Source organism: Colletotrichum siamense (assembly GCF_013390195.1).
Source record: "Colletotrichum siamense strain Cg363 chromosome Unknown KSG_Cg363_contig11, whole genome shotgun sequence".
Taxonomy (NCBI): domain Eukaryota; kingdom Fungi; phylum Ascomycota; class Sordariomycetes; order Glomerellales; family Glomerellaceae; genus Colletotrichum; species Colletotrichum siamense.
The window spans coordinates 219,697-244,025 of record NW_023501024.1 but is presented as its reverse complement, the minus strand read 5'-3'; the positions used below and the strand labels follow the sequence as shown (position 1 = coordinate 244,025).

Below are 24,329 nucleotides of genomic sequence, written 5' to 3'. Positions count from 1 at the left end.
TCGCACCACTATGCATTGGCAGCATTGCGCAGAGAGGGACCCAGCGACCGAGCCTCATTCGCGCCCTGGCAATGGCGGAGTCGCTGTGCACTGCAGCAATATCGAACCAATTTCATCATCCCAACCGAATGAGTAGCTGCTGAATCCGCACGGGAGGTGAGACATTGTGCGGTTCCTTCACTCCATTATCCATTTGCTCCGTCCGGCATATTTCGGTCCGTCCGGCATATTTTTGAGCACAGCAAAAGTCGGAATTTCAGCAAGCAGCGCTCACTGATTTATCGTTAAGTCGCGACGCAGCGTGGGGTCAAAGATGCGAGCCTTGAGAGGTAGATGATGTTTCAGCTGTTGTTGGTTGCGGTCTTGGGCGCTTGCTACTGAACATAGAGGCCACTTCAAGAGTACCTCATTCATCTACTCCAACGCCCGCCAGAAATTCGGCAGCAGTGCAATCCACGATACCCTGATGCTCATCTCGCATTCAACCCCGCTTTCCCTTCGATCTTAGCATCATCTCTTTTACATTAACAAGTCAGCTCTCCAAATGACATCAGACCACTCTGGTCCTGGCGCCGTCGGAGTCATGCTTGCCAATCGCCCCAACCAACCCATCCGATCAAGAAGATCAAGCCATCATCCTCGACGCACGGGCATCTTTTGATGAAGACCAACACCAGGATGAGAAATGCAAGGCGCTGTGCTTTACTTCGGCGCTTGCTTCATCAAGATCGGAGAGTGAGGCAGAACTACACTGTCTACGGTGGACAAGACTGCACTCCTGCGTCCATCCCGTCGCCACAGGTTTACAGCCTGACTTATGGCATGCAGCTCGCGCATCATGTACGCGACCATGCCGGCGAGGTCATTGAGCTGTCGAACTTTTCACAGTGATGATGACTTCAAGGTCTTGAACTCTTCCTTGGAGACTTTAGAGAACGAACCAGAAATTTGGCGAAACTATTGCTCAGTAATTTGAGGATCTTTTGATCGCCTGGAGCTTGGAAGTATTCGAAGTTGGAGTCCCTGAAGACGGACTTGCCAGCATCAATAACGCTCTTGGCCGTATGTGACGGAAAATGTGGCGACCGATGATCTGGTACATTGCTTTCATAGTCTCGGGGCGAAGACGGACACCAATATCCTCGCCCGACGTCTTCATCTTCCCCCTCTTGATGCGAGCATTGCAGGAGTAGGTCCAGCGCGTCGCCATCTCCGGCCAGGCCGGTGGCATCGCTGTCGACACCGTCAGTTCCGGTCATCGCTTTAGTTATAAATCTCCATGACGACTTCGTCCCAAATCTGGGACCGTCCTGCTCGCGAGGTCTCACAAGTCTGGCTCGAGATTTATTGCGACTTCGAGAATGGCCTTCTAGCCAGCCGTGACAAAAGCTTCTGTGGAGTTGATGGGATGCTGAATGGGCGAGGAATCGTTGTCGTTGTGATCCATCTAACTGAGAAGGCGGATTCAGGAAAGCGTTGTGGGCCATTGCTTGAGGGAATAAAGGAGTAACTGGGACGTGCGATCGAAAGGATGGAGATTTTCGTGTTTCTCAAGAGTGAAATCTACGTCATGAAACTCCAGGCACAGACCCCAGGCACACATCGTGGAAACTCGTTTGAACAGCCGAGGCCAGCAATGGAGGAGACACAACCCCATCCACGGCTGTCGCATATGGAGCGAGCCCCCGATGCGGTCTGGTGCAAGAGAACCTTCGCCTAAGAATGCATGTAATTTCAAAGTCAAACACATCCCCACATCAACAACAGGCTGTCGGTGCCTATGGAAATATCTCTGTCTGAAATGCTCAGAGCATTGGGACATTCTGTCTCAGGAAATCTCAGGCTCCCGCTCTAGTCTCCATCCGTGAGCATCCCCAAGAGCACCAAGCATCAGATCCATGCTCCTTTGGTGACAGCAAGCTCTGAGATGCCATCTACGCCCCCCCCCCCCCCCCCCCCCCCCCCCCCCAAAGTCGCTCTCAAGACATCCTTCGACGCACTGTGAACTCTAGCCCTCTCGCTCGTTTCCAACCCCAAAAATTTCCTTCGCTCCACCACATTCAACAGCTTTGTTCATCATTGATGACTGCATCAGACGTCCTACGAGAAAGCCGGTTGAATGTATTGACAATATGGAAACCCTCTCTGGAGCGTAGACATTGACCCTACGATGAACCCAATTTGCAAGTGTCACATTTAAATATGCCTCGTTCGTTGCATCAAAAACGATAGCGGCGCCTCAGCATCGAAGACTTGGATCAACTGCTTCGTGAAGCCCCTCATGAACAAGTCTGATCTGAGGAGTTACTTGGGCAAATAGTGCAGAGTCTACAGCAATTTGATAGATGGCACATCGAACGCGAAGCGAACAACAACATCTCACCCCTTGAGTATATCAAGCAACATTTCTTCTCGTATCGGGCTGCAGAGATCTAGCCTGTGCAACGCCAACCTCCATCAAATCCAGCAGACTGAGCGGCAGATGGAAGCAAATGACTGTAAAGTCGTCAAAGTCGGTCAACCCAAGCTTATAAAATCATTTGCCGCAATCATGCCATAGTCAACCAGAAACAACTTCATGCCGAGTGTGGTTGCTGCAAGACGCATGCCCGTAACAAAACTGCCCTCAAAGGTGTGATCGGTGAACGTGTTTTTCAAATTCTTGCGTATTTCTTTCTAAACAGTTACCCGTAATCCTGTAATAGTGGTGAGCCAGCAGCTGGTATATTCTTTATCCGTTTATTCGTATTGCATGACATTCAATTCTGTCTTGCGAGCTGATGGGAGTCCTTATGAGAGTTCTGCTGCAGGATTGTGATCTTCTCGGACGTGGCGCCTGTTCGCAGCAGATGATTCCCATTAGTCGTCCCCATGCCAATATACGAGGTTGATGGTTGTTGTGAAGCCGGCCTGGAGGACTCGTTTGCTTCAGGCAGAGTGCTTGCTTTTGAGATGCTCAGACTTTTGCCACCACTCAAGAGGCGTTGTGTTACCAATGTCATACTATATCAGCCAAATCTGTTAATGAACGGATCTGCTTACACACCAAATCAACACGTCCTTCCTCTTCAAGAAATCGACTTCCCGCTTCGTAGGATGAACGTTCACACCTTCGCTTGGCTATATCATGATAGATGAATATGGGCATGGATTTCCGACGACGAAGGTAGCCACGAGCGCTTTCGGCTGTAAGGCCGGTAAAATAGAGTACGTATTGGCTTTGCGCAACTTCGAAGAGTCATGGCACAAGACAGGCCCGAAATGAACCCGAGACTGCTCGGAAGAACCGATCGGCTGAGAATAATCTTGAACAGGTTCAAGCCGAGCTTACAGAGCTCTTAACCATGTTAAGAACTATATTGCTTATAAGTAGCAAGACTGTTTGCTAATCATGCTTTACCAGACCGTGCAAACGCCATTAAAGCGCTCAACCGAAGCCAGAACAAGCTTTATAGCCGTCACACTGGGAATCTTAGCCATTATCAGCAAGGCCATCGTACCAATAATGAAGTGTGTTGAGGCTGAGACTGGCGTTTGGGCGTACATATCTATTGAAAACAATCCTGGTTTCCGGGCAGTCGAGACTATCAAATCATAGGAAGCGGAACTCCCTGAAATGCCCAGACTGGTCATAGTCGTCAAGCAGATGATGTTGATACCCGACTTAGATGAGGTACATACGGACGTCGAATATGCCGTGGCCCACAACGAGGACATCGAGAACAAAGACACTGTGGTGCGGTTCGTGGTTAGACTGACGCACAACCCTGGGATCGAAGAATCCAAGATTGGCTTGTCATGTCTGTCAAGATCCACTAAATCAACCTCCAAACCGCGGATTTCTTCGAGGCAGACGCACCAAGAGGTAGAAGCTTGACCAGCCAGCTGGTCATCAACAGTCATGGGGCTAACAGGTGTTCCAACGGCAAAAAGGGGACGAATGGCACGAATGATGCTTGTTCTGCCAAAACTGTTAAGTCTAACCGTCTGACCGTCTGATTCAATTCAACCAAGCTGATCGCGAAATACATAGCGATATTGGGGATAAAGTGATTGAGCGGATTCACTCAGTATCAGATTTAATACGGTGTTTCGACATGAGATCACTGAAGGAGCAGTATCTGCAAACGTGTCCTATCCATTTCTCCAAAGCCAGAAAGATTAAGAAAAACAGAGTAACATAAGTAACTACTAAATGCACCATGGGTCGTGCCCAGACAAGAGCTCATGCAACGGGCCTAGTCCTTAGCAAAAGACACGGTGTAGTCGACTAGCACACCGGGAGCCGGTCAGTCGATAACGGTCATTCAGCAGCAGATGCTAAGACAAGATGTGCCCACTGAGCGCGGTGCTGACTTTGACAAACACCAGCACCCATCATACCCTGAAACATGAAGGAACTTGGATTCCTTGACTTCGATGCCTTGGAACTCACTCGCTCACTAAGGTAGTCATCATTGAGGCCCGCCTTTACGTCAATATCAGACCCGCTGAGTGTTTGTCTGCATCGGTCAGTAATTAATGAGCAGGCTCGTTCGTCCTCAGCCAGCATGTGTTCGATTTGAGGCCGATCAAAGCCCTCGCCTGGCGTGTCGCCGTTCTGCATCTTTCATAGCGAAGATGCGCTTGCGCAGTGTAATAACTCACGCTCATGAACTGTATTCACTCATCTTTACTCTCGCCGTTTTCTGCTAACCTTCCTGCACACTCGGTGGCACCTTTCCTCATGGCTACAGGGAACCGTCTACCGCGCTTCATGGTGTGCCATTCTCGCCCAGATCCATCGGGGGTTATGAGTCATCTGGCCAGCCCGTCCCACTCATTCCACCCTCAGAGGAATTATTTGATTTTCGCCGCATGCTCCTTCTCAGGTACTCTTCAAGCATCCGTATTGAGACCATAGGGGAATTATAAGTATTGGGTGGTTTTCAGGTCCCAATTGTCTGTATGGCCCTTTATTTTTCCTCAGCCTGTATGTCTTCAGCATCAACTAGTTGTCAGGTCAGACAGACATGGCTCACCTTCAACTCAAGAATTCTGTTTGCGGGAGCCATATGCCATCGAGGCAGACGAGAAGCACGTATCTCATTGATGATCCCAAGCGCACGTCAATACGTTCGGAAGCTGAAGTTTGAGTCAATGAAACGTGCATCAGGTATACTGAAAGCCACAACCAGAGAATGTGTTATTGGTGAAAGTGGACTCCAGCATGAACAGGAGCAGGATACACAATCACATAAAAGATGAGAATGGTGTCTTCCACTGCCATAGATCGGGTGGGAAAACTCGACACTGAGAGCAACACAAGGTCTTTCGCTTGAAATCTTCAAGGCCGTTTGGAGAAACTCTTCACTGTCCATCTCCCAGTAATCCATTACTCTACCCTACTCCCCTCGCCGTGCCATGGAGTCTCACCACTTTACCGACGAGCCTGAAGCCCGTGAGCAGATACTACACCGTTAAAGGTGAAACGTGACATACCGTGATCCGCCAACACCAGGAAGTCGCCTGCCATTGATGTGTTCTTCATCAAGTTGATCTTATCAACCTGATCTGGCAGATCCGTGTAGAAGATGAATGCTATCGAGAGACACCAGAGACCTAACACGATGGAGATCTGTCGAGTTACATATTCCAAACGCAGTGCACTGCCGCAACTAATCTCGGGTGCGGTTCCAAGCCAGATCGACCTATCAAGACCTTCATACGCCTTAATATCTCTTTGCGTCTCCTCCACATTACCGACCTTCACAATGTCAGATACGAGCAGAGAAATCTCCACATGAAGGCATTCACGGCCATTCAACTTCTGAAATTGCACCATTCTTCTTAGTACTCGCGGATTCAAAACGCTAAACATTCAAGGAGAAGAACCAACTTATCTGACCCACACTTATCCGCAGTACCAGACCTCAAAGGGTGCGGACATGGGCCAGCTCTCATCGTCCCGACGGACGACTCACCGAAAAATTTGATCAACTCAGCTTTGAATGAAATACAACCTCGAAATTATCGTCCATTCACTTGCGAGTCGCAACGCCTGTGAAAAGACGGAAAACTGGATGGCGCAGCCTACATCTTAAACCAGCTCAACTGTGCAGTTATGTAGCAATCTGGTCCCGGTGGGCATTGGATACTTTGGATTGGTGTTTCATTCGGCTGCAAGCCACTTTAGCGCGCCCTACAACGGCCAGACTCTCGGAACATGAGTGTAATAGGCAGCCTAACGACATAGATGGTTTTTGCTCCTACCCAAGTGGTGTTGGCGTTTACAGTTCGAGATCCTGTCGGCCAGATATACAACAAAAGAATGTAGGAAGTTCGCAAACTTCGAGGCCACAACACTGTTGCGGTACCAGCATCCTCTAACAATGGGACGGCATTAGTACACCGTTCGCGCTGAATGTTGTCCGAAGGGTTACATTCAGCCTTGTCGCCTAACACACCACCTTTCTCCATATGTCGTTCCTAGACCAGAGTAAGAAGTCATGTTGGTGTTCACTGATGATTGTCAGAGTTGACAACCCAGGTGGGAGAGGTTGAGATCAAATCCGTTCGCGTTCGTCACCAACATGGGGATACACGTAAACCGGTAGACAGGAACCGTGAGCATGAACGTCGCTTTCACAAAGTACGTCCTTGTTCGGATCTTCAATATATTCAGGGAGAAGAGGGGGAAAGATCCCGCCTTCTTTTGGCCCGTCCTGTGATTGATCAAATGTCGTTGTCAACGCGTGTGATGGCTCGTTGTCAGCCTCCAACGTTTCTCTTCCAGCGTCCACCAGGGACGTCAGGATACAGTTGAATTCAGGTGCTTCCTACTCATCTTCGGGTTGTGCGCCTCAGTGATAGTGACGACGTGACTAGACTAGATAGTGGTGGTTGAGTATGTCCTGGTGATAGTGCCAGAGGTTGCCTCAAATATATGTCGTCGCCTCAATATCCGCCAGACCTGCAGAGGTTTTGCTCGCAGCAAGTATTAGCGTGATGACACGAACTACTCACGGCACGAGGCACCCACTGATACTCAGTATACGTCCGTGTCGGGGTCGAACCAATGCAGTGACAGACCACAGCGAATCGTAGTTGGGCAATGATACCCGTCTCCTACGCAATCGTAGCAACTGTGGCATACATTGTTACCACCAGAACAACGGCAAGTAAGTGTCACATCGCACCAGTTCTCTGTCCTACAAGACGTGTGTCTTACCTTACAGCAGTGGACAGGTAGACAATTTGCTCCTGCTGGGCGAACATGTAGCTCTCATATTGACGGATCGTCGCCTGTTTGACTCTGGTTGAAACAAATAGAACCAGTGTCTTTCTTCCCTTCTAACTTTTCTTCCGCAGTTTGCCGCCTGGAGGCGCACCTTGTTGACTGCCGTATGACTCTCACGGGGAATAATCGAGGGCCAGGATGGCTCACAGAGAACGTTGTGGCAGCGTGAAGAGGGAGATGCCTGCCCCCTGGCGATTCGCGCTCTCTTCATATACCCCCAAATAGAACCAGTGTCTGACGGATTCAATCGACCAAGTGTGCCGTGAATCTGATGGAAGGCTTTCAAAATTGCTCCCAACTCGGATTTGGTTAAATGGGAAAAGACGGAGAATGCAGGCGCCCCTCTAACTGCAAAGTGGTGGCTTAGAAGTGAGAGGAGGCAAGCTAGCTGTTCTAGTGTATCATCCACAATATCAAATCTTTGAAAAGCTCCGTGTCGGCTTGATTATGACTCATGATGTTTTTTCATGAGGGTACACTCCCGTCTCGCACGCCTGGCAACATTCAACCAATTTCCACGAGAGAGGCCACGATCTCTCCAAGGACAAGCTCGATCAACCAAGTACAAGCTTCTCCGCCAATTCGACTCGGCTGCAAGTGCTACAGGAAGCGATCAAAGCAGAGTCACAGGCTAACGCGGAGGGAGTTGCCCTAGAGTTACACTCGGCCTACAATCAGCAGCCCACTTTCACCAATAAGCTTCTCCCAATCCATTCACACCAGGAACCCGTTCGTGCAAACCACCCTTTTTTCCGGTCATGGTGAGTTAGTTCTAAATGATGAGCAATGGCAGCTCTGGAGTAGTTGAGTGTACCATTCATGCCGAATTGAACGCAGATGCCGATTTGCGGAATCCTTCTCATCGACAGACCAGCAGGTGATAAGCTTGTGCAACAGTTCATCCGACATGGGCATTCAATGTAGCTAGCAGGTGGAAGAGCGCTAGCTCTCCAAAAATGTCAACATCCGAAGCACGGCTTTGGGTTCAGAAGCTTCGACTCCAATCGCGGGAGGCGCATTGCGGAACAACGAAATTCCAAACGTATGCCAGTTGCTCAATTTGCATCCCACTACCGCTCATAGACTTCTTCATGGGATTCTCTAACCTTAACGATTGACTGAAGAGGGGCCTCGAAAACTCCAACTGACACTGCAGGCGCTAGACCCCGAGAGGTCCTGGGTCAGTGGATTCCCTCCGATGCTTATTTGCCGTCTAATCTGATGTCAAGATATTGGCACCGCAGATTCTGTGCTGGGTCCTCAAGGAAAAGTTGGTCATGCTGATGCAATTACCTTGGGGAACGAAGTCATTGGACTATCATTACTTCTACCGTTGAAAGTAGCTACACGAAATCGGTAATACACCGAAAGTCGATGTGCGAAGGACATGTCGAATAACCTCAATGTCTGTCTGCGCGCCTCAACTCCGACGAAGTCGCTGAAATGACACCAATATATCCACGATCCACCTCGGGTTATACTCGGGATCTGCTCTGCTCACAACATCTGAACTATCTTCGCTCTTCATTATTCGACTTCATTTCGGTTGGCTGATTGCCGCAGAAGCATGAATACCGCTAGGATCACGAGAGTGGCGGGCAATGAGGATCAGGAGCAAAGAAGCTACAGTTGCGCTTTAATCAGCAATCAAAGCCGCCCGTATCTCTGAGGACTTGCCTTGGTCTCTATCTCCAGGAAGTCCGCAGACAAGACCCGCTGCAAAATCCTCCTTCGATGACAATCCCCGACGGCTGCCTACGAAGCTACACGGCTCACTGTCCTTGAGCCTTTTGGACCATAGCTGCCGTCTATGAACAACTTGATGGGGTCAAGGTAGCGAGTACATCCCTTCAGCTATAGACTTATCCTGGTACATCATTCAATTGATTTAAGAGGTGATTATATATGCGGCGCTTACATATACCAAACAGCCCGAGGACAGGTCTTATCTACATTATCGAGAATATTGCTTTTAACGCTGGCTAGACAGCTACCTGTGGCGCCTGAGCTAACAGAATAAGGCTCCAAAAACAATTGCTCAAACAGGACGTCCGACCCCGACAACTTGTATGTCCTAATTGAATATTTCGATCTTGGATAGAAATGACGACAAAACTGATCTTCACAACCGACGGAGATGACTCGTGAAAAGAGGGCGATGTTTGGGGATCGGTATTTGAATTCATCCCCTGCATGTTTCTTTCTCCTTTTTAGGGAGCAATATTTACCCCAGACTCGTTTGAACTGGAAAGAAACGATGGGCAGGTCAGGAGCCGAAACCTCCGTCCCGTGACGTACACGCGTCGAGTGTCGATAAATGTCAAGAGGGCCGACTCTGATTGATTTCGTCGGTCTGGATGAAGTTAGCAGTCTAGCTTTTCAAACAAAAATGACGGCCGCAGATCTACGCGGCGGGGTCAATAATGGTCAACTGCAGTACTAGGAGGCGGCCAACGCAGTCCCCTGACGATGAGCGATCGCCTGCCTGGCTATTTCCAGGACGAGATGAAGCCACAGAACCTCTTTGGACAAAGCCCTGAACAGAGAGGTTTTGGAGCTACTCAAACCGCTCGATTCAGCATTCAGCGTGCCCAAAATAAATTGACTCATAGCCGCAATACTTCACCTTCAACTGCGCGCATTCTTGACATGCCAACCTCCTAGGCCCCCTAGGTTGTCCGTTGTAAACTTGCCCGAGTACTGCCTCGCCTTCCTTGTTCATGCGCAGTTTTCGCCACCAATCACGCGTCAATCTTGACGACAGACCTTAACCATAGCTTGAAGAGCCCACAATCCGACTCCATCCCCAACAAGCCGACCCAAATCCAACTGCAAGTCTGCAATCCAGTCCTACACCCCATGCCCATATGCGGAGACTCCTGGGCCCTTTGTTGCTACAGGCGCTTACCATACCCGGTTCGGCAGTCGCATGATACCCGATACTGTTGGGCGTGTCGTCAAAATACAGAAGATGAAAACGGCGGTGGTCGGGGTGTCTGCCGCACAGCAGACCTGCGATCGCATGCGTCGAAAGCAGCCTGCCACGCTTTTCCCCTGATGCGGGAGACTCTGACATGATCGAAGCTGAGTTGAATGCCAACACTTCCGCTTGTCGGCATCTTCCTGCTTACCACACGGATGCTGCTTTGTGAACAGCACCCGAGCCAATCGATCCGAGCCCGAATGGAACCGGACATTAGACCTTTGATCATAATGCTTGCCGGCCACGGTCATGCTCAAGAACAAGGGCCAAGATCATTGTCCACTACCCGTTGGAATCAAATACGACTGTCTGTCACATTCTCTGCCTGGAACTTTTTGAGAGTCCCTCCCCATGCTCTTCTTCCACCAGACGCAAAGGATCACCTTTTCAGCTCTCATACGATTAATAAAGTCCTGGATGACATACCCTGTCGCCATCTGCATCATGCAGATGCTGTATGAGACCGCCGACAACTTCATCTTCGACTTAATGACTAAATTGTTCCCCCCCCAAAGCCCTGCAACGTCTCAGTCTCATCTTCCAACGTTTTCAGGGATGACAGACTGCTCAAGTCGCGTGGTTGGCACATAAGGTTTCGAACTACACGCATGTATTCTGCCTGGACAGAAATTGGTCTGAGACATGTGCATCACTGTAGATTCCGGTCATGCCTCGGCCACGCAATCGTATAATTTGTATTCTCACTCCTCGATGTCTACTCCTATGAATGTAATTTGACCAACTAAGCTTGATTGAGAATGGCGGACTTAAACCAAGGCCAGTACTCACTTTGAATCCAGTGGCCTAAGAGTTGTATGACGGCCGTGATTCCATAGACGCCTTGAGTTGACGTGGTTGATCCAATGTAAACTTTCGTCCAAAACACATTCTTATTACTCGATGTCCTGCTCACTGCGACAAACCACCATTCATGTCCTTGTACAATAACACCTGGTAAAAACTCCAGTCCGGATGCCGCTGCTGGAGAACTACCTGGAGGTATGCGCTGGCCAACCGATAGCTCTACGAGGTCATCGAGGGCGTCCCACTGGGCTAACAACCATGATGCGATCTGATAAACCGCGGTTGACCAGTCATGACCTGTGATTTTTGTCTCAATAGAGAATCCAATTGGCCTACGAAGCAGACCAGCATAACTTGTATGGTTGATTGACCCGGTTCTCGACGCTAGAATGACTCTGTCTAGCTGTGGCGATTTCTCATTTACATGCACACAAATGTCGATCTTTCGATTGTATTGGGCGGAATTGTCCTTTCTCGTGTAAGCACTATGGATTCCCGCCGAAGTGCTGTTTTCTTGTTAGCGTTTCTTATGGCACTGGAAGGTTATGAATAGGGGCTGGCCTACCAGCACGATACACCAAGATTCGTCAAATGCTTCAGGGCGCTTAGGAGGATCGGTCCCTGGACCGTTAAATTCCAATGAGACTCCTCATGACCGACCAGTTCCGCATCAAATGCGGCAGCCCAGATCTCCCGCACAGAGTCAATAGATGGCGTTGGCCCTAAGGCATCGCGATGTGGGGGAAGTGATGGTGTTGTCGGTGTGGCGTCGGGTTTGGGAGCGAAGGTTGCTTCATCAACCCAAGAAAATCGGTTGTTGGTCACAGCCTCGTTTTTTAAGGATAGCTTCTCAGCATGCGATACAATTCCAATACCTCGGCCTAGAACCTGAATGTGTTTGCGGAGCCTGTTCAACGATGGGGGTGGCGCCTGCTCGCCGTCGAAGCTTTGGTATTGTAAAGTGTCCTCTATCGCCATGATGTTTGCGTTGACGCGTGACCCAGATTGCCGCTTTCGCTTTTTCGAAGTCGGTGTCGTGTGCTCGGTGACTTGGCTAGTAGATACAACACTGCCAATTTCCGCATCAACAACCCGGAGGGCTGCATGATGGAGACCTGCTTCATTGTTTGACTCAGGCTCAAGTCCTTGTTCAGCTCCATCCCCATCTACCGAAGCCTGTGGGTCGTTTTCTGTGTAAGGCACGGCCGGGTGAATACTGGATTCTTGATTGTCCATCATGCCTTTGATGAACCTTTCCGGCGGGCTGAACGGCGGTGATGGAATGCGTTGCGGCGAATGAGAGTCTAAGCTTCTCTTCCGCTTTCTAGTCTCCCTCTCGTTGAGAATACACTGCGTTGGCTCAGGGAAGGCAGTAGAGGGAGTCGGTAACTGGGAGATCCAGTTCAGTACATTCGTCTTCTCCAGCATGGACAAAAGTTGAAGCAGATGCAATAGTGAGCAGATAATGAGATGGCTGCTGGCTGTCTTCATCAAACTGTTGTTTTCCTTCGTCCTTTTATCTAAATTTTGAATTATGCTTTTGTGTATCAGGGTGCTGCCTACAAGCCCACCTTGTTGACTGCCGTGTTGTCCGGGTGGCGATTTTATGAGGGCCACGATGGACTAGGCATCATAGAGAAACCTCTTTAGTTGACCTAGATGGACGTGTATGGATGTTATTTCGGAAGAGATTTTATCCGGCTGTAAGCACCGACATGTCTGGTTTGTAAAGAATGCCAGATGCCTTGATGATGCCATCTGCAGATACCTCAGCAAGGGGGGAAAGTTCCCCGGATCCAAAATCTCCGCAGAAACCCGCGTCAGAACCACATCAGGGAAGGCTGGAGGCCGGTGTTCTGGTGCATCGGCTACATGATTCTGGTGCATCGGCTACATGAGAGGAAAGGCCGCTTTAAAAAGCTGCTGTCAGAGACGGTCAAGCCCTCTGTTCCCTAAAAGCTTGCTGTCCAACTATCCCCTTTGCTGATTGTGCTAAAACGCGAACGCTGGCGGCTCAGTCGAAGCCACGGAGCCACTTTGAGATCTTTTGGTTTACCGATTTCCATGCTCTATGGGATGTTTCTGACGATGAGCCAATATGGACATGGGCCCTTGAGCAACTCATTCAACAGGGCGCCTTGCTCTTGATCGAGACACCGTTTTGGAATCCAGTCTTGAGCAGCGTCATATTCTCGAGTTGACGAGGCACTGATTTGAGTACGAGCAGTAGCACAGTCATGACGGACGAGCTATGACAGCAAGGACGACGTCGTAGAACGGCTCATCGGAGCAAGGCGTGAAGACCAATTTGTTCTTCTGGCGGCAGAGATGATTCTTTTCGAAGGAGGTCCAGAACAGTCTCGAGGGGCATCAGACAGTGTGCTCAGGAACGGGTCAAGGTCGGAGCTAAACCGTGCAGATGCTGAAGGACAGAGTAGGGGTTTTGACCGCATGCGATAGACAGGAGAGCGACAGACGGCGAGCGTTTGTGTTCAGACCGATTTAATTAAGCTTGCCTTCAGTAATTAGCCGTCTTTTGCCGGGGACCAATCCCCCACACTGAGGGCCATACGGGCCGGGCCCACTCGAAATACATTATCAGCTTGTTTATGACAGAACCCTTTCCAAAAAGAAGCATTCAACGAAGACATGTTTTGCAGCTGCTCGACACTCTCTGACGTGACTATGAGTTAGAACATGCTGCGATTGCTCGATGATATGCCCAGTCTCGGTGGACGAAGCTACGCTACCCGACAGGTGGGCTCGGCGGTAGGATCTGTTCGGCGAAGGCATTGGATGGCGTCTTCGTGAACGACATAACCAGCAGATGAAATTCAACGTAGACGCAGAGTCTGATGTTGACCTTGAGAAACGGATCTGAGGGCGCTTTCGGATGTCAATGAGGCGCCTCTGGACAGGGCCCACAGGTTCGCCTACTTGATTGAACTGACACCACCGGGAGGATGCATGACGCAGATGCAGATGCACTCCATCAGTTGACGCCCCCTAGCCGCTTATCCCCGAAGCCAAGGGCATCCGCATCGGGCAAGGCCGAATTGAGCAGCCAGCCGTCGCTGAAGGAAAGGCCAACGTGCTTTTCGTAGCATGCAACGCAGAGCCGCAAGTTCATAAACCTACGCCTTTCGGATCTGCCGCACCATGCTGAGATGACGCTGCAAATAGCAACTTCTTCTGACCTGTTCCAGACTGGGTGCGGACCCCGGGGAATATACTTTAGTATGAGGTCGATGAGGCGGTCGGCAGGGTAGTCTTTGTGGCCGCATGTGGGATTACGGTCTGGGTTGACCATCCGTGCTTTGATCGCGCAGACGGGGCAGTCGGTTGCATAGACGTCTTTCTGGTTTTTCATTGCGTTTGGTCGGCCGAGGAGTACTTCGGAGTGCGATTGCCGCAGTCAGGATAGACGAGAACGGCACCGGAGGTCTCCAGATAGATATGTCGGTTTAAATAAAGAAACCCGGCGGAGAGATCTATTAGTTCCTCACATGATAGAGGAGCATTTGGCCTCAGCCTGCGGACTCCTACCCAAGGGGGAATCAATGGCGAAAAGGGGCTTTTCGGTGTTGGAGGGAGCAAGCAAACATGATGCTGGGAACTGGTTGCTGGCCAAGGTCGCCCTCCGGCAACGCGTGTTGACAGAGGGCTATTATAGAGGAAGCGAAATTGAAGACCTAAAAGGGTCAGTAAAAGACATCGGGTTGGCTGCTTTGCGGGATTGAGAAGGACAACAACCCTTCAACCAGACATGGACGAGATGCAAGGTGTTGTTGGCACATCCGCAGCTGTCCACACTGCTGGGGCCAAGAGGGAACATTTGTTAATACAAACTTGCAAGCAGGTAAACCCGGCTGAGTTGATGAATACCCGGCAAGGTACCTTACCTTACGTTGTCCCCTTCGCAGCCAACCACCATCAGATCGACAGCCAACACACCCAGTTCACAGTGCTGTGTGGATGTACCTTTGTGATTGGCCATTGATTCGAAATGTGGGGTTTTGGGTTGGAAAGTAGCCAATCAGCACGGACTTTTCCTCCTCTTTTGGAAAACTGCCACTGCCGTGGCAGTTTTTGGTGGCAGCTTTTAGAACAAACCAGCCACCATTCGAGGTTCGTCAGACTCTCACACACCCTACTGCATGCCCCCCCTGTTCGCGAGAAGCAAACAAATGCGCAAGACCCTCCCCACTGGCTTGTTGCAACTGACAAACACAGGGGCCGATTCATTCGCTCCCAGCAGAACGGGCGCTGCCTCCCCGCCCGGGCGCAAGTACTGACAGATCGGCCGATAATAGCTTCGGAAATGATGAAAACTGACAAACAACAACGAGACTTAGCAGAAACGATCCAGGCGGCGGGTGAATCCAATGGCTGGCTCGGAGTCTACGCTGAAAAGACATGGCGAAAGCTGGAGATGATGGGGAACCGGTTACAGGACTCTTAGGGATAAGTGACTGATGATTCAGCCCTGCTGGACCAATTCCAGGGAGCAGTAAGCAGGACGGTGGGATTGCTGGCTTAGACTGCAGGACACGTAGACAGGTCCTTGAGGGTAATAGACCGGAAGACAAGTGTTGGCAGGAGCTGATGATGCTACGACAGATCATGGAATTGTAGCTGGCCAAATTGTAGACAATGTTGGAGGGATACGCATGGCTGCCTTTGAGCGGACATGTGTGGACTTGGGAACCTCAGACCCGAAGAACGTCGGAAGAGGCGAAAGGAGGAGCCCCGGGCTCACCACGCAGGGAGGAACGGAAGATGTAGACGAGCGGTGGGGCGGGATACCAGCACCGACGAAGCCATCGGAGGCGGCCCCAGGTGCCCGGCCATATGCATCATAGCCTGTTGGTGCACAGAGAAGTATTGCCAAAGAAAACGCAAGGATTTTATTGGCCTCGCACTGATGAGCACTCTGGATGTCGCAGACGCACTGCCCGTTTGGAACAACGCAGTATTTGCCAGATGGAGCAACCAGCAGAAAGCCCCTTCTGCGCAGGCGATGCCGCCGATGTTGCTGATGCCAAATATTCTTCAACGTATCCATCCGCTGACTCTTTCGTATCCAAGCTCAAGGCAGCGACTGCAGGACCTTTCCTTGCGTCACCAGGTCCCCAAGAAAAGTCTCGTTCAATATTGTGCCTCTCGCCTGGTGTTATGCTTATCGACGAATTTGCCTAGATCGAGATGCAAGGTCTGGTGTCGTATGGACGGCGGTCACCGTGTCTTTTCGTCGTGGAAAGCGACGGCGACTTTGGCGGCTCTGTAGGCAGCGTCGATGGTGTAGAAGTCGACGATTGAAGACGGGGCTTGCCGAGCAGTAGCATTGTTGCCAGTTATCGCGCTCGAGGTAGTCGGCGTCGCGTTCGTTGGGGCACCAAGGGCCACGATCTGGCGGCATTTGTGGAGGATCTGCTGTCGCCTGGCCTTCTCGCTGAAGGGTGCCACCGTCGACGTTGAGGTGGGCTGAGGAGCCGCATTTGGCGTTTTTTCTGGGGTCTGCATGGTCGCTGCTGTCTTCCTGAGAAGAACGGTACCAGGTGACGAAGAAGAGGTAATTGTTATTTGACGGTGAACTGAGGATTGCAGGTTGGATTTGGGGTTTGGACGAAGTCAGATGTTTGGAGAGAAGAAGGAAAGCCACAGAGAAGGTGTGGGGGGGGAGTGGGGTTTTATGTCGAGGTAGGTGCTCCGGTTGCGCATGCCTCCATCCAGCACATCGAACGACACTTCGGAAGCTGCAACCTCATGACCAGCATCACGAGGAAAGAACCGCTCGCTCCTGCAAAATCAACAACAGGAAAGCATGGCATGGCACTTTGTCAGCAGCACCCAGGATGAGGTGGCCACCCTGAGTGACACCTAGGTGCCAAGGTGTCTTCCTAGGTGTCGTCACAGGTGCAACACCCTGCCTCCATCACCACCTCGCCTCACATCACCTCACCTCACCTCACCTCACCAGGCCTTTTCTTGCCCTGCCTTGCCTTGATTGGCGTGTTGTGTCCTGCTTTTGTCCGTCCAGCGGTTGAACTTTGTGTTTTGATAGATCCAGCGAGTCCAGTCACCACCACCATCGCCAGCCATGCCACGCGAAAGGATCGAGATCGAGGCCGAAGTCGCCGCGGAGCTTTCTAGACTCAGACAGATCGCCAGTGTCTACGCCAATCCGGACATAGATCTATCCGACGTCCCGGCTACCTGGTCCAAGCTAAAGACATTGTGGTGGTCTCATGCATACAAGCGCCAGCACGCCCAATGGGACTTTGCCACCTTCTTGTGCTCCCAGCTGTCTGACGACGAGATCACCAATGTCTCCCGCGTGGTCTTTAGAGCCGAGCGAACCTGGTATCGTATGGAAGCATCCGAGGAATGCCGCAAGCGCTTCGATGCCGTCAAGTCCAACCTGCGCTACGAGCCCCTCGAGAAGGTTTTCCTTGTCTTAGGCCCTGCCATCGCCAAGTCGTGGACTTCCCTTAAGCTCATCAATTCCCTCGCCAACTGCAAGGACAGGCCCAAGCGCAAGACCGACTCCGAAATTCGCGCCGCCATCAATGCCGCAGCTGCTTCGAGGCATGCCGATTCCGACGATGTCGAGACTGTGGTTCCTGAATGGACTCCCGAAGACGTAGATGCTGCATTCAAAGGTATTACATCGCCTCTTAACTTGTTAACAATATCCATACATCAATTATTGACTATTCGAATATCCCATTATTCGATATCATCCCAGGCCCAAACGTTTTCACTTCAGCCGTACTCAACCTCAAAACATAAATATGGCACAAATAACAAGTCAAATCATAAGTACAAGTCTCCATTCCCCGTTGACTAACCAAAGTCACAGTCCTACGCCCTGGTGAAGAACCCGGCCGCGCCAGCCGACGATCGACGCCCGCTCTGAGCTCCCGCGCCGCCACGCCAGTACCCGCAGCTCAGGGCCTCCCGCTCGCGCCCGTCTCCGAACACGGCACGCCTATGCAGCCCCCGTCTCTCGGCCCTGCCAGAGATGCACTTTCGGGGTTGGCCAGAGACTCTTCGCCTCTCGCTGCCCCACCCCGTACCGTGTTCAGTCCCGTCATGCGCCGCAAGCGTCCCCGGGAGGACCTCGCCTACAAGCCACCGGTCTCCAAGCGCGCCCGCCTCGCAGTCTCGGTCGATGATGACGAGGATGAAGAGGAAGAAGAAGAGGAAGAGGAAGAGCAGGAGCAGCCCGAAGATCCCCGTGGCCTGGACGAGGATTATGACCAAGGGTTTGGAGCCTCCTTTGTCGACAATGATGAGGCTGGCGCCAACAGCAGCCGTGACTTGGGGAAGCGCAAGAGCAAGGGCAAGGGCAAGCAGGTCGCCTCGGACATCTTCACATCCGATGCTGAACAGGAAAAGGGCGATAATGACGATGATGACATCCAGCTTGTCGAGGCCTGGGGCAAAATGGCTGAGGCGGTTCTGGCTCTTCCCGTTCCCAAGGGCAAGGTCAGCAAAGATTCTCTCTACGTGGCTATGATTCAGAGCTTCAAGGCTGCCGCCAACGTCACTAGTCGGGCTACCAGAAACATCCTTATCCGGGAAGATGATGCTGCTTAGAGAGATACGGGTGCCTTTGCTCTGCTTTTTGTTATCCAAGTTAGAAGTCTTACGCACGTTCTTTTTGTCGTTTATACAATTCGAAGCCTTCAGGCCTTTCTGAGTTCGAAATCACTATATTCCTGCAGGTTTCTTTTATTTCTCTTCCTGTTGATAACCGGTCTAACGTGAAATACATCAGCGCAATGTACTTGCCGACGAAGTAACATGACATGCTGCACATTGAATTTTCTTCTGAGACAATCATCTTGAAGGGCTTCTGCGTGTCCATCTTTGGAATTGGCATTGGACTGGATTCAAACCAGACGACAGTCTAGATGCCTCGGTTACGTGTGCTTTCGTTTGTCTACCTTGGTAAATGCTGCCGGAACAACGGGTGATGTGACTGGGGAGAAAGCACATCGAGGAACATCGAGTGGAATCCGCCAGAGTATCTGCATAATGCCAAGAAGTAGACATATCGCACGCATCATTTTGAATGGCGCAAAACGGACTTCTGGCTCACGCTGAAATCTCGTATGAAACCACGGGATGAACGTCCATTCCGGTCTTTGACTCAGAAAGCACGGCTTCAAAGGTTTCACATCTCCTGCGGATGGGAGACCTCAGAATAGATCAACTGGGGGAGCAGGGTATTCCAAGTCCGTCAGCAAGGTCAAGTAGTCAAAGAAATCTCCTGTGAAACCCTTCTGTTTATAAATGATTTCAAAGACCCTGTCTGAGCCGTGGTAACTCCATTATCATCATGCCCGCCGAAGCCCTCTTGCCCACAAGGTCTCGTTTTCTGCCTTGAAGCCGATGCAGTGGCCAGCACGCTTATCCTCCAAACTTCAGTATTCAATGGGTATTCGGAAACCTTGAGTTGGAAGATCAGGCTGTGGTTTTCTTCAGTTGCTTCTTCTGGAAGACGCCATCGATGGCTGGCAGAAGCGAAGCGACGTGATGGGTATAAAGTGATTGAAAGGACAAGGAGTGCGTAGCCTGGAAGTCGATGGGCTGCAAGCCTGTGTGGAGTAGCCGCATCAGCCTTTCGTAATCTTCTTTGATGAGGCCTTCAGGCCATTAGGTTGATCAAGCGCTGAGGCTCGGTGGATAAATGTTGCTCTTGTGGTGTGGTCTCGCAGAATCGACTGGAATAGATTGAGAACCAAGACAAGGAAAACGCTTCTTAAATATGGTGCGGGCGCAATACAACGCAACCGCGTCAATGGAGGCGGCGTAGAGTGGCGTTACTTATAGAGGCGATAGTGAGTGACCGCATCGCAAAGATGGCAGCTGTAGATCTTGACCCTGATTTCCAGACACACTCGGTGAATGCAGAAGCGGGTCAACGATTCGCACCGGCGCCAGTCTGCAAAACCAACAACGATCACTCCTTCGGATCCTCTGGACGAAAGTCATTCAGTGCAACGAGGAGAATCTCAACCTGGCGAACCCAATCTCGGCGGTCAAGGACCAGCGAGTGATCGCGATTACGCTGCTTGAGGTCAAGTTCGATAACACAAGGATCTGCCTCTTCTTAGTTGGGTCTGTGCTGGGGCGTCCAGGATTAGATCGATGTCCAACCCAGTGGGATGATCATCTCGTCGACGGCACTCTTGCTCCAGGAGAAAAGCTAAAAAAGTTTCATATTCATTCCCATTATATTGGATAGCCCATAGTATGTATTCCTACTTGGCCGTGAAATCAGTAAGGCAATTTGTCAAGGGCTTTCTTCGACTCCAGTAAGCGCTCAAACATGAATCTGTCGCTGTCGGATTGATGAGTTTCTAAAACGCCTTTGTACCACTCGGGTGGTATGAGAGCAACTTTGAATGAGCCAAGGTCTCTCCTCACAGCTGGTGGCAGGATTTCCACCAAGGTGTACTCCGTAACATAACGGCCCCATCTGCTGAAGCTCACGTGGTCATTCAAAATTGTTCTTCTGTCGCTGAATGGCAGTTCTGACCTGTTCTCATACTGAAGTTCCTGTGGTGACTGGAGCAAGAAGTTCAACACGCCAATACAACCAGGGTGGTGGCAGGCTGATTTTTACTAGACGAGACGCACGTCAGCTATGCTACTGCGTGGACCTCTTTGGAGAGACTTTGCCTTGAATTCTTTTGTTCCTGTATGGTCGGTGTCATGAACGTGTTTAATAGCCGTCCTATCAATATGCTTTCCAGGTTGCAGCGCATAAAGGACGTCAAACGTCACCCAGGCATCTAGACCTTTCGCAACTATCCTGCCGACTGGTGACCGGACGTCTCCAGACTCCAAAGCGGAGGCAATACCAAGCTGCTCAAAAAGATCTATCTGTACCAGGTCGTGAGATGTTTTCCGTTATGACTCGCGGCGTCGACATCAACCCCAAGCCCAAGAAGACGGCGGACACCTTCAGCATCTCCTGACACAGCTGCAAAGTGTAACGCTGTGTAGCTGAACCGAGAGTCCGCGATATTTAGCAGGCTCTGGTCAGTGAAATGAGCCAACAGGACGTCAAATACCTTGTTCGCATCTTCAAAAGAGTCTTTCGACTCGGGCTGGATCCCTACAAGTGCAAAATTTAGATCAGGTATTCAAGCTCCACGATTTCACCTACTGTTCTTCGGTGTATCTATCCACCTCTCCCACACAACGTGAAACATATTCATGTTTGAGTCTGGGAACACAACGGCAGGAGGATCAAGTCCAAGAACGTACTCTACGGCGGCTCTTCGAGAATTCCTTCTGGTCGCTCCCGCAACGAGAACTTGTCCCAAGAGCGTGCACTTCTGGCCTAACACTGAGACAATGTGAATGGACGTGTCATCAGTATGGTCGCGCCTGCATCCGCCCCATGGATTGCATTGTAACACAATATGAGCGGATGTGCTATCAGCTCCTAGCACATGGAGAAAAGTTGCGAGTTCATAGTTGTTCGTTCGCCAGCACTGCGAGGTCGAACGGAGGGAAACGGGACCTTCTAGCGAGTGGGCTAGCCATTGCTGGTACGTCCGCTTGTTCGAGATACAATATCTGAAGCGGAAGAGCAGGCCAGCACTGTTGAGCTGCGACATGCAACAGATTTTTGTCATTGGCGCCGGCGACTGTGTTGTCGAATTTGGTGCCAAGTTGTAAATAATGCCTGGCCATGTCCAAATCCCCGATAATACCAAAGCGAACCATGGGTTCCATCAGGTCATGGGGCCAATTATCGACATAAACAATGCGCTTAATGAGATCGTGTGCTCGAAAACGCGCCATGGCCAAGATCGAGGCTTCTTGTGGCATCCCTTCAACCAGTGTGTCAAATACCTCGTAGAATTGAAGATAACTGGCCGCCCCCGAGACTACAGGTGAATTGTGCGAAGTGTGATCCATCCACGCCCCGTGCTTCCCTACGCGGAGGGCTTCAGGGCCTTTTGCTCTTTCAAAATCTGAGAGAGAACAATGAGCTTGACTGCAAGTGCATCCTCAATTTGGTCGCGGGTATGGTCGCAAGTTGTACGAAGCGATGGGCTGATGGTCTCTTCGAATAGCTTAAATAGACTATAGTCGCGTATCACCGGAGAGCATGGCGTTTACCATGGGGATAAGACATTCTTACCCCTCTATACTGGCGCCGCTATCGATGAGAAATCTGGCTGCTGTATGAACAGAAGATGGGAGGAAATTGTTCTCTACATTGAGTATGAAGGCGAGAGGCTGCTGGCCTTTGTCATCTGATGCTTGGATACAAGCACCATAACTTAACAGCATACAGCCAACGTTCTCGACCATGTCGTCATCAAGTCTTCCGAGGAAGAATACCGGCGTGCGAAAAGTCTCGTCTTGGGCATCCGGATTGGCTCCTTCTTGCAACAGATATAGCGCGAGGTATGCGTGTCCGTATGCGCATGCCTGTAGTAGTAGCGTCCCAAGGTCCAAACCATTGTCGTTTTGAATGTTGGATATCGTGTCGTGTCTTACGGCGCTTTCGACCACGTCAAAGTCACCCACTCGGCAGGCGTCGAGAAGGTGTGCAAAGCCGGTTTTGTTTGAAGAAATGGGACGGAAAACAGGCCCCAAGCCTTGGCAATCGGCCTTTGTCGTTCTGGAGCAGTGAATAATTGAAGTAAATTCTTCAGGGACGTGTGTTTCGAAAAACGCTGCTGAAGACAGATCGGGGTGTTGGTAAGACCCACCCCCAAGTAACGAAATCCCCCCACAACGAAATCGCCAAAATCATGCATTTTAACCCTCACCCCAATAATTATATTTTTATATATCGCTAAATATCTCTACTATTCTATAATAATAATATATAATTTTACGCTCTCTTTATTATTAGAAGATTTACTATTAACTAATATTATTTCTAACTTAATTAGATAGTTCTATACCTCCTATTTCTTCTTATAAATCTCTTTAACTATTATAAACCTCTTATTTAGGTTTAATTTAATTTTAATATATTTTTTTAGCTTATATTTCTTAACTTATACCTTAAGGGACTTAATAATTATCTAGTTACTTATTATAGCTATATTATTAAGGTTTAGATATATATTAATCTTATAAATAAAAAGTATATAAACTATAGTATTAACTTCACTAAAGCTTAACCTTATCCTACTATTAAATATCTATATAATATACTATATATTAGCTAAAAACTTTAGTATTTTAATAATAGTATTACTAAGCGTCTATACTATATCTATAGATATTTTATACTATATAGAAGCCTATAGAATATCTATTATAGTTAGTATATAGAAGAACTAACTTATTAATAGCTTAGCTATATTTATAAGCTATATACCTATTACTTTAAAGCTAATATATATTATATGAGATTATATAATATCTATTCTTATATATAAATAATATTAGAGGAAGTTCTACTTCTTAATTAGTATAGTATTAAGAGTATAATTCTATTCCTTAAGGTGATATCTATAAGCTTTCTTAAGAAGTAAGAATATTACTATATTAAGAAGTTATATAAAGTATAATAAATATATAAGTAAGTATACTAAATAAATATTATTAGTAAAGTATTTCTATATAAAATTATTAAATATATAGCTTCTATAGCTATTTATAATAAGAAGACGCTTAGAATAAAGCTTTTTAGCCTCCCTTATAGTTAATAAGATAAATACCTTCTTTAGCTACTTAATACCTATAAAATTTAATATCTAGCTATTTTAAGATAATATAAAATATTATCCCTTAAAATTTTTAAGTTTATTAGGGAACTATTACTACTAAACAGTCTTACCCTTAAAGATAATAAGTAGAAGTAGATACTTATTATCTACTAAGATATATTTAATAATAGAGGTCTAAGTATGCTTATTAGAGCTTTAGATAAAGATTAAAGGCTTATTAGAATAGCTTAATACTAAATTATCTTTTTATACCCCCTCTATAATTCCTATTTTATCTATATTCTATTAGAGGCTTATTAGAATACTTTTAACTACTAAGAAAGCTAAAATATTAAAAAACTACTTTATATTATTAATTAATATATCCTAATATTAAGTATTAATCTTTCTTATTTTTAGAATCTTAATAGTAAGGTTATAAGCTAGAAAACCTTCTATTTACTTCCTCTTAAGAGGTTAAGTATTACTTCTAGCGTAGAGGATATATTTAGCGAAGATTTAGATATATTAATAGCTAGGGGTGAAGCTAAGGGAGCTTTACGTG

At 49.0% G+C, this 24,329-nt stretch overlaps 2 protein-coding genes across 2 annotated transcripts; both read right to left on the bottom strand.

Annotated features, from left to right (window-relative positions):
* Nucleotides 1-11,004: 11,004 nt before the first annotated feature.
* CGCS363_v015031 (uncharacterized protein) lies at nt 11,005-12,044 on the bottom strand (the record flags this gene model as incomplete). Its single annotated transcript, XM_036646880.1, has 2 exons — nt 11,005-11,572; nt 11,632-12,044. 2 exons carry the CDS (start codon nt 12,042-12,044, stop codon nt 11,005-11,007), a joined length of 981 nt encoding a protein of 326 aa, XP_036487894.1.
* A 2,014-nt stretch (nt 12,045-14,058) lies between these two features.
* On the bottom strand, nt 14,059-14,436 carry CGCS363_v015030 (uncharacterized protein; the record flags this gene model as incomplete). The annotated part of the gene is made up of 1 exon (XM_036646879.1): nt 14,059-14,436. One exon carries the CDS (start codon nt 14,434-14,436, stop codon nt 14,059-14,061), a length of 378 nt encoding a protein of 125 aa, XP_036487901.1.
* Nucleotides 14,437-24,329: the final 9,893 nt, after the last annotated feature.